The 10,000-nt window shown below is 45.8% G+C and overlaps 1 protein-coding gene across 1 annotated transcript in view; it reads left to right on the top strand.

Moving 5' to 3' along the window:
- Nucleotides 1-10,000, top strand: part of LOC307235079 (chloride channel protein 2-like) — a gene marked incomplete at its 5' end in the record, with an annotated part of 128,130 nt that overhangs the window by 41,351 nt on the left and 76,779 nt on the right. Inside the window, one exon of the mRNA XM_080007051.1 lies at nucleotides 5,272-5,422. Coding sequence (XP_079863177.1) covers nucleotides 5,272-5,422 — 151 coding nt within the window. The remainder of the gene's footprint in view (nucleotides 1-5,271; nucleotides 5,423-10,000) is intronic.

Below are 10,000 nucleotides of genomic sequence, written 5' to 3'. Positions count from 1 at the left end.
TGTGTGTGTGTGTGTGTGTGGTTTTTGGGTCTTGTGTATTTTGGTTCCTCGTTTGGGGACCCTGCTGGGGATGTGCCTGCCTTGCCTTGCATGGTTGGCAACGGACCACACGCCATGCCACCCAAGAGTGCATCAACAACACACACATACACGTATTTAGACACCCACATACACACACGTATTTTTATACACACACACACAAACACACACTCAAATACATGTCAACAAAGCCACTGGTTATTTGCCATGTTCTTTCTAGCCACAATATACCTTTGTCCCAAAGGTGACTTGTTTTGGGACACGTTGTTTGGGATACTATAACAAGTAGAACTGTAAAGCAATTTGTCTGCTCATAAATGATGTAGTTATTATTTATGTACAGTTACTAGTTAGGGAAGTTAAAAGTAGTCAGAGGTTTACTCAAGTTCAAGGGTATGACTATAGAATGACTATAGAATGACTATAGAATGTAGACTATAGAATGTCCTGGGTGTCATATCTGTACAGGGGTGTGCTTGGTGTGTGTTTTTGTGTGTATGTGTGCCAGTGCGTGTTTTACCGAGCTGGTGATGTCTAATGTTGGACTTGGAAGGTTACTCAGATTTAAGGAATGGCGGTCACTGTGTTTGAAGGAGTCAATCGGACGCTGTGTGGGTGTGTACGTGTGTGTGCCCTCTCTCGCAGTACGTTCCCCTGGGACGATCCAACATGTTGATTCAACTCCAGCTCCAGTGGTTCACTCATTAACCTCTGTGATTGGCCGAGAACAGGGGGGTGTGGTTCCTCACGGGGACTCTTGCGGTTGGCCGCCCGGAGACAATAGTCACCTTTGTCCCTTTCTCCTTCTCCTTTCCTTCCTCTCTTCCTTGCATTGTCTGCTTTCTAGACCTGTCCTTTTGCCATGGCTTTAATGTCACATGGCTTTGTTTCACTGGCCCCTTCCCTTGCATTGATTCAACAAGACATACCTTCTACACCTATACTTTAAGGATTTTTTTCTTCACAGAAGCAGAAAGTGGTTGAGTGGAGTGGCAGCTTGAGGCAACCTTCAAAAGTGTACAACACATTAGCGTTCCCCCCACAGGCCCTACATCTCGCCGTGTTCGCCTATAGAACCAGCCAAGCAGCCAGCGATTGGGTTCATCGTAGGTGTGCTGGGATGAGCAGTTTTTCCTATCCATGACAGAAGATTATATCAATTTTATCTCTTCACTTTCCACATGAGCGTCTCAAGTTCACTCATTGAGCTTTGAGCCCAACCAGGTTTATGATGGTTTGTCATGATGTTACCCATTTGTCAATCTCTCTTAACTGGCACATGCTTGTTCAGTTATACCCATTCCCAATATATCCCTTAGAGAACAGGTCTCCAACCATAGTGCCACTAGGCTACCCATTGGCTAGCCGTCACCAGTACGAGTAGCCCACAGGCTCCATATTGGAGACCACTGCCTTAGAGGTAGCACCAAGAGACCTCATGTCATGGCATCTTCTGGTTCCCAGTGTGCCATGAACACCGTTGATATTCAGCATTGAGTTTGGTGGACACCCCGAAGGCCTGTCCCCTTGCCAAACCCCAGGTCAGGACAGGCTCCGTATTGGAAACCACTGCCTTAGAGGTAGCACCAAGAGACCTCATGTCATGGCATCTTCTGGTTCCCAGTGTGCCATTAACATCTTCGATATTTAGCATTGACTTTGGAGGACACCCCGATTGCCTGTCCCCTTGCCAAACCCCAGGTCAGGACAATGAGTTCTGGATGACCCGTTCATCTGGCATCAATTAGCCCAGGCAGGCAGCCTTAACCAGGCGCTTATTTCTGACTGCGCTCGGCATAATGATAGGCTTTCAACCAGTAATGCCTTTGTTCTGGAAAGGTCCATTTGTTTTCTTCCTCTGGTTAACTTCCTTTCTAGGGCCGCATCTGAGAAAGTCTATTTCTGCCCCTCTTGTTTTTCGGGTTTTCCTGCCGCGTTTGAAGTCTCTTTGCGTAATTAAGACCTTGGGTCAGCGATCTTGAGTGCGGCTGGGAATGCCGCGCAGACTAGCATCTTGGTCTGATCTTGGCGGTCTGCGTTTGATGTTGGAAACCTAGAATCTCTTCCAATCCTCACACCCATGTTTTCATGGCTTCATTTTGTTGTTGTCGTTGTTTACTTTTTTTTGCATTGTTTTTCTTTGTCCAGCTCGATGCACATACTATTGTTTTCTCCGTATGGATGGGACTAGATATGTAGCAACATCAAATCCAATTCATCAATCATCTTTGTATGATCATGGGACTCCCATGAGAACCCAATGGTACACCTACGCTGGCATCTTCCCTCCTTCTTCTTCTTCTTCTTCTTCTGCTGTCCCTGTCTCCATTTATGCCCCACCTTCCCATATTCCTGTCACCCATTGTTTGATTGGGCTGGGTCAGGCCAGTAACAGCTGGTGTTTACCGTCATTTAGGTGAAGCGTTGAGAGGTGGGGTCTTGTCATCATCTCAGTGGTGCTGGTCTAGCGCTTCAACGTGAAGGTCAAGCTGTTCTCTCCTTTGGGCCTCAGAGAGGCAGATGGGCCAAAATCTTCAAATCACCTTGAACTCAAAGTTTTATATATATATATATATATATATATATATATATATATATATATATATATATCTCGGAAGTAAGTCTCACTATGGTGTTCTCATGGACTGTCGCTACCTATTTAAATTTTGGTCAATGAAGACCACCCCCTGAGTAAAATCTTTGTCCCACTGTCTTTCTGGTGGGGTTTTTTTTGTCAGGTGAAGGATACTTATACAGTATCTGGTGTCCCTCCCATTTTTATGTTTTAGGATCAAAACTCCCCATGTCTCCTACTGTATTTATTCTAGTATGCCTTCACTGGGTGCAACAATACATCCAGTGCCAGCAGGCATTGGCCAGATTTTCACAAAAAAAAATCTGTATCTGTCATCTGTATAACATTGTGGACTATCCGAATGTCGTTCCGTCGTTGTAGCTCATCCAGCAGCAGCAGTGATTGTGTATCAAGGGGAAATCAACGGAGCACTTCCCATAATACGATACTCTTCAGGTGTGCTGCTTATCTGACGTCAAACCGGGGTTGTTTTGACCGGTAGGCTGACAGCTGCATGGAGTCATTCGATGGCAATTTGTTAACAACGTAGAGGAATTTTCCAGAAAGAAGTCGTTAAAAAAACAACTCTGGCAATTCAACTGAGATAGCATATCAGATTGCATCAATCATAAAAGGAGGCTTGGCCGGTTGCCCATTTTCAGACGGACAAGAACGCCCGAGACGCCGGGGTCACTTGGGACAATAAACATCAACATCACTATCGATTTTGCTATCAAACCTGGATGTTCCACTGATAAGCTATGTCACTCAGTTAATTTTTCCTTTTATCCGCGATATCTTCCTCAGCATCTGCAGATGCAAAGTGTTTGCATCCCTGCAATGATACAGGGATATGAACATGTCCCTGTGTCACTGTCCATCAGTGAAACATTCGCTCGTACACACAACGCCCAGCCCAGCCCCAGTCATCAAAAGCTCTTTCAATAACTTTCAATTATCATAGGGTGATTATATGTGATAGAATACACTCTCCGTCTGTAAAATGCGAGTAATTTATTTATTTCATTTTCATAGTTCATAAATTAATCTACTGATAAGTCCATTAATGTCCATTGTAAGACTAACCTGATTTATTCCTCAATTATAAAGGTATATATTTTCTTCAATTTTCATTTTTTATTGCCGCTATAACTCCAAAGCCCTCCAAAAATATCTTAAAATAAACACGAAAGATGATATGACTCGATTAATTCCCCACAGTGTACCCCACCCCCCTCCACCCTGCTGCCCACCTTTCTTTCTTTCTTTCTTTCTTTCTTTCTTTCTTAATTTGCCACATACCATCTTCGCTATCTGACCGAGGGGGATGTGGAGACATTTAAGGGAGATACCTGAACTCCGTCAAGTTTCCTTTACAAAATACATCTTCCTCCCATCTGTGATCTTTTTAAACAGAGGTCATCCCATAGTGAGTGTGTGAGTGTGTGTGTGTGTGTGTGTGTGTGTGTGTGTGTGTGTGGGTGTGCCTATAAATAGCTCAACCTCCTCCTGTGCTGGCAGCCGGCTGTTTACAAGGTGCCAACAGTGGCCACAACCAGGTGTTATCGCTGTCTGTCACCCACAGCTCGGCAAGCATTTTTGTGCGTGTGTATTGTGTGTGTTGTCAAAACAGTGTCATCCATCGTGCCGTAGGGGCTCCCGTTCCGAGAATAAAAATACTTCCAGTGTCTGCTTTACCCCGACACCTTCGGAGCTAAAACCTGCAGAATCCACACCACGAGCGTTGTCAATCCGCTGGGTTTTGGCAATGTCTCTTGGGCCGTGCTTCCAATGTTTCCTCTCTCAACAGCGATGAACCTGTCTGTCCGTCCCGGCTGGGGGAGCAATTAGATCCGGGGAGTATTTTCATCTGCACCCTTTCTGACTGCTGGTCCCTACAATATCATTACACTGACAAACAATTTAAGCAATAGTTTTCTATCACAGGGTTAGGCTGGCGCTTCCTGTATCTTACGGCCACTGACTTGGCGTCTTTTACATCTGTCTGTGTGCGTCGGTGCCAAGAGCGAATTATGAGGACAGTTTTGAGTGCATGCAGGGTCAATTTTTTCTCTTTGCATTTATCTGAGATTCATTAATGGGGCTGGGTATAGTGTTGACCTCTGACCTTTCAGGAGAGGTTCACCGAGCCCAGAGCTCGGCCATAACCCTTGAGCAGGCAATACACCCTCGCCACTGAGCCACGCTGGGTCCTCCTCAGAGTGTCTCCCTGAACCCCTCACTCTCCTTACTTGTCCGTCCCTTTAGCGTTTTATAGCATATCACATCTTTATACCAACAATTTAACAATGATATCACATACGTATATTCTCTGCAACATACTGTTGACAATGAGTCCCTCATTAATTTGTTATAGAGAGGTACGGTAGGGGTAGGTCGAGCGGAATGCCATGTCCCCATCCTTGGAAAAACAGATGTGGCCTTCAATTTGCCGAATAAACCAATTCAGAGGATTGTCGGGACCATCAGAACACCCAGCATCATCGTGAAGGGCGTTTTACACACTACATCTTTCACATATGTCTTCTGTCCGACCTTCCCCAGATCATACGTGATGCTGCTCTTTGAGTAAAGACCCAGCCACCTACCGCAGCTCTAACAAAAGCTTTTGTGTGTACATCTTGTCCTCCGTCCAGATGTATGGACGCTACACCCAGGAGCTGGGGGTGTACGCCAAAGAGGAGGCGGCCCGTCTGAGGGAGGGTGGCCAGAGACGCTCGGTGGGCGAGCGCAGCCGCGCGCTGGACCTGTTGGAGTACGACAAAGGACGCTGCGCCAAGTGTCGCAGTAAGTACCTGACCCCACACTCGACACAGAAGGTGAAAGGTCAAGATTTGCAGTGTGTCAAGTCGAGGTCACGGCTAAAGCCGGTGCTGCCCAGCGGACACTTCCCTCAATCTAATTTGAGATTTGAGACAATTTCAGCCGACTATTTTAATTCTGAAGAATAATTACTTTAGGATTGTTGCAGTTCTGGGTTTAACGAAAAAAAAACCAAAAAAAAAACCACTGTCGCATTATTCTGTCAGAATGGAGAAATATGTGGGCTGATAAGCACACTTGCATACACTCTTACCTCGACACACTACCTCAGGTGCCTTGGAACTCCACGGTGTGTTAGACACACACACACATACTCTCTCTCACACACACACACACACAGGGTCTATCTAGCTGTATAAGGTGGATAACAAATTCAAATCGGTGGAGGTTAATGTATGTAGACTGAGATGTATGAGCTCTTGGCCGACCAAAGTACATTTACATCACCTGGGACCTCACTGGTGCTTTAATTCTCTTTCTCTCGCTCTCTCTCTCTCTCTCGCTCTCTCAATCTATCCCAGCTTTCCATACCACTTCATTCATCTCTCTTTCTCTCTACTTTCCCATGCTCCCTCTGTAGCCCTTGAAGGTTGTTCTTTTGGGAAGAAGCGCCCTCCAGTGGGAATAAGTAGTCGGTGCAACCCAAACTTTCTAATCTCCAGCTGTGCTGCAGGTGCCTGTAGCAGGCGCTTGCGTTGATCAGGAGCCCGCAGGCTTTTGGTGTAAAAAATGAACAAAGAGAGAAAAATGTCGTTTGTAGAAGTTTTCACGCCGCTTTTGAAATAAGGTTTTGTTGTCTGTTGAAGGAAAAAGACAACTTAAATAGGTGTCTCTCTGGGTGGTTTGCCAACACAAGAGGACTGCCACAGTTTTATTTGGTTCAATTTTGCTGCAGACCGGTTCTTTACACTTAACAAGAGCAACCTCTTCTACCTCAGTCCATTTCCATGTCACACGTCCTCTGAGGAGTCTGTACAGTGGTGGTAAAACTGCTGTGGCACAAATCTTTCATAATAATTAACAAGTCCCAAGAAAGCCTTTAGCTCCTTGATGATGGTAGGAGCAGGAGCCCCCTGTAACGCCCTCACCTTGTCCTTTGAAGGGTGAATGCCATTCTTATCCAGTAGATGGCCTAGGTACTCTATCTGAGTTTCTCACACTTAGAGCGTTTCACTCGTAGTCCACATTCCTGAAGTCGTTGTAGGACCTTCTGATGGTTGTGGAAATGTTCCTTCTCCGAGGGTCCCATAATAAGCAGGTCATCGAAAAAAACTACCACTGGTAAGTGTTTCATCAGATTTCCTATCAGCCGATGGAATATGGAGGATGCAGAGCTGATCCCAAAAGCAAGTCTGCCTGATTTACAGACACTTTGTAATCCCCCACATAGGCGGAGTCCCCTTTCACCACCGGCACTACTGGTTCTGGCCCTTCGCTCTGTTTAACTGGAGATATATTGTTTTCTCCCTCCAGCCTCCTGAGCTCTTTCTCTACTTAACCTCCCATAGCAAATGGGAGAGGTCTGCGTTTGCAAAACTGAGGGGCTACATCAGGTTTAACTATGATTGAGGCTTTAATGTTTTTAAGAGTCCCCAACTCCTCTCGGACCACCACCTCTAAGTATTTGTCCAGCGCTTCACTAGGTGACCTACACATTGTTTCATTCAGATACTTTAACTGCTGCCAGTTTAGCCGCAGAGTTTCCTGAGCAAATTTCTTTCTTTCCCTTAACAACTAAAAGTGGCACGTCCACTGTTTGACCACCTCCGGCACTTTGTCCTACCACACACCAGGAGCAGATGGACATGTCATGACAAGGGCTCCTCTCTCCCAAGTGTTTGTGGGGATGGGGGTTTTACCTGTTGCTCATGAGACAAACCAACAAGCAACAGGTTTGCAGCCACTCTGATCCTGGGCCCCAAATACCTAGACCCAGGACCAGTGTGGCTGCTCAAACCACACCACACCCTCCTAGACCACCTTCCACTGTGATATGCCCCAACAGAGGAATACAACCTCTATTATAAGCTTTAAGCTTAACTTTAGTTCTATGTAGTGGCAGATCTTGCAGCCCCAGCATCTATTTCCATCTCTCAATCAAAACATCAGCTACCGAGCATGTTTCTTCCTACAGGTCAGCAATTTCACTTGTGACAGTCCTGGACACCTCCAACTCTGTGTCTTCATCAGCTTCCACATATTTTGTGCGTCTTTTGCTGTCCTCCGCCCTGGGGATTCCTGACACTCTCTGTCTTGAAACGACACAGACACAATTTGCCAAGTCTTTGGCTGATGCCAGTTATGGCATTTAGTCTCTTTGAAATAGCACTTGTTTTTTCCTTTGCACCTGTAGCAGCTCTTGGTTCCCTGGGGCCCCTCACCTTGTGAATGCTTGCGGCCCTAACGTTGCCGCCCTCCAGCACTCTCAAGTGACGTGCACCGCTGTCGTCCATCTCCATGACCTCCAAAGCTTTGGCAAAAGTGAGGTCATGTTCAGGGAGTAGTCTGCTCTGGCAGGCTTCGTTTCTCATTCCACTGACGAATCGATCTCATAGTGATGAGTCCAGGTTTGCACAGTATGCGCATTGCTGGTTGGCTTTTTGGTTACACTGGTTAAAATGAAACCTTTGCGCAACCAATAAAGGCTTTTATCCTTTGGCTCACCGGGCTGCACTAGATTTCTCTTTCTGTTGTGTATTGACGATGCGGACGCAGAGGTAGCACTCAGTCACTTTACTGGGCCATAACCCTCATTGGCCATCAATGACCTTGAACAGGACCGTGTTCACAGAGGTCCAAAAAGCAGTATTCTAAGTATGCATATTTACCATACAACAATTATATGATCAATAAAGCACAAATGTGCCAGGTACCAATTGATTGTAATATACATATATACAGTATATGATCAAATATGTTCCAATAAACAACATTTGATGTAGTAGGACTTCATTACAAAAGAAATGCACAGAAACACAAGCGGGTACAGAAGCACTGATCGTTTCGTTTCAAAAACATACAGTATGTGGCTAAACAGGCGACAGTATTTGCCTAAATATTGATAAATACGTTGCACCTGACTTTTAAGCATTGAAAATAGATATGAGCAAATAGTTTTCTCATTTGTCATCTGGTCACATTGGCCAACAGTAAAGAACAAATATGCTAACTCTGGTGTGTGTGTGTGTGTGTGTGTGTGTGTGTGTGTGTGTGTGTGTGTGTGTGTGTGTGTGTGTGTGTGTGTGTGTGTGTGTGTGTGTGTGTGTGTGTGTGTGTGTGTGTGTGTGTGTGCGTGCGTGCGTGTGCGTGTTCTTGTCGGTGAGTCAAGCATCTACCCCCACCCCACCCCCTGTATTCCGTGGGGATCAGTGAATGCCAGACGGCCACAAAGGATGGGATGAAATGTCCCTCGCGCTGGCACATACTGTTTGTGGCCTGCGTAGACGTCACTGGCTTTTTCATTTTCCCCTTTGCCTGTCAATGAGCCAAAATCAACACACACACACACACACACACACACACACACACACACACACACAGCGTGAAATGAAGCCGTACATTGCGAGGCGCTGGGATGCAGATGAACCTGGACAGGAAATGGGCAAGGTGCGGGGGGGAATTGTAAACACAAATACACAAACACACAAACGCAAACACACACCATTCTTATTTATCGTGGCTGCAGGTTATGACATTAGCTGCGCTGGGAGACTGGCAGACATTTTCTGTCAGTGTGCATTAGTGTCATTCCCACTCACTCGCTCACGCCCCCCCTCTCATTCTCTCTCTCTCTCTCTCTCTCTCTCTCTCTCTCTCTCTCACTAACATTCAAACTCACTCATCAGCTCCTTCACAGCGACAAAACCTCCTCCATGGGATCAACGCAACCTCTTGTTTTTATAATTGCTTTGGCACTCACCAATGTTTCTTCTTGGTGTTGCGTGCGTGCGTACACACACACACACACACACACACACACTCATGCGCGCACACACAGAGCTCCACACAGTTAAATTGATAACAGGGTCCCAGCAGGGCCTGTGTGTGTGTGATATATATATATATATATATATAGTTTACTGTTTTGATTTTGGTTACATGCTTCTCTTTTTGCTTGGCAATGCAAACCTATCTTCTTCATGCCAACAAATCACTTTGAAATTGAGACGGACAGGTCACATACTGTGCATCTACTTTCTGTATGCAGCTCTAAAATGCTGAAATGCTAAAATGCTTGGTTATTTTACACATGAACACATCAGCGTATCATTGTGGGTGTTAGTTTGTTTGCTTTATGGGGATACATAAGGTTTCCACGGATCCACAGAGAGGGTTGACTGCACTACCTGTTAAAAGAAACAGCCAGGTCCTCTAAAAGGTGCAGTCTCCATGCACTCATGCCCAGTATCTTGGGAAGGACAGGGACCTATCATGAGACCCCTTCCCCTCCCCTTGTCCAGCACTGCATAGTGTTTGGGTTCGTTATTTTGGTTCAGCATAACGGGCAGCCACCCTAATGGCCTCGCATGACTAGTGCATGTC

This window comes from Zeus faber, assembly GCF_960531495.2.
Source record: "Zeus faber genome assembly, chromosome: 9".
Taxonomy (NCBI): domain Eukaryota; kingdom Metazoa; phylum Chordata; class Actinopteri; order Zeiformes; family Zeidae; genus Zeus; species Zeus faber.
This window is presented reverse-complemented; position numbering and strand designations above follow the sequence as displayed.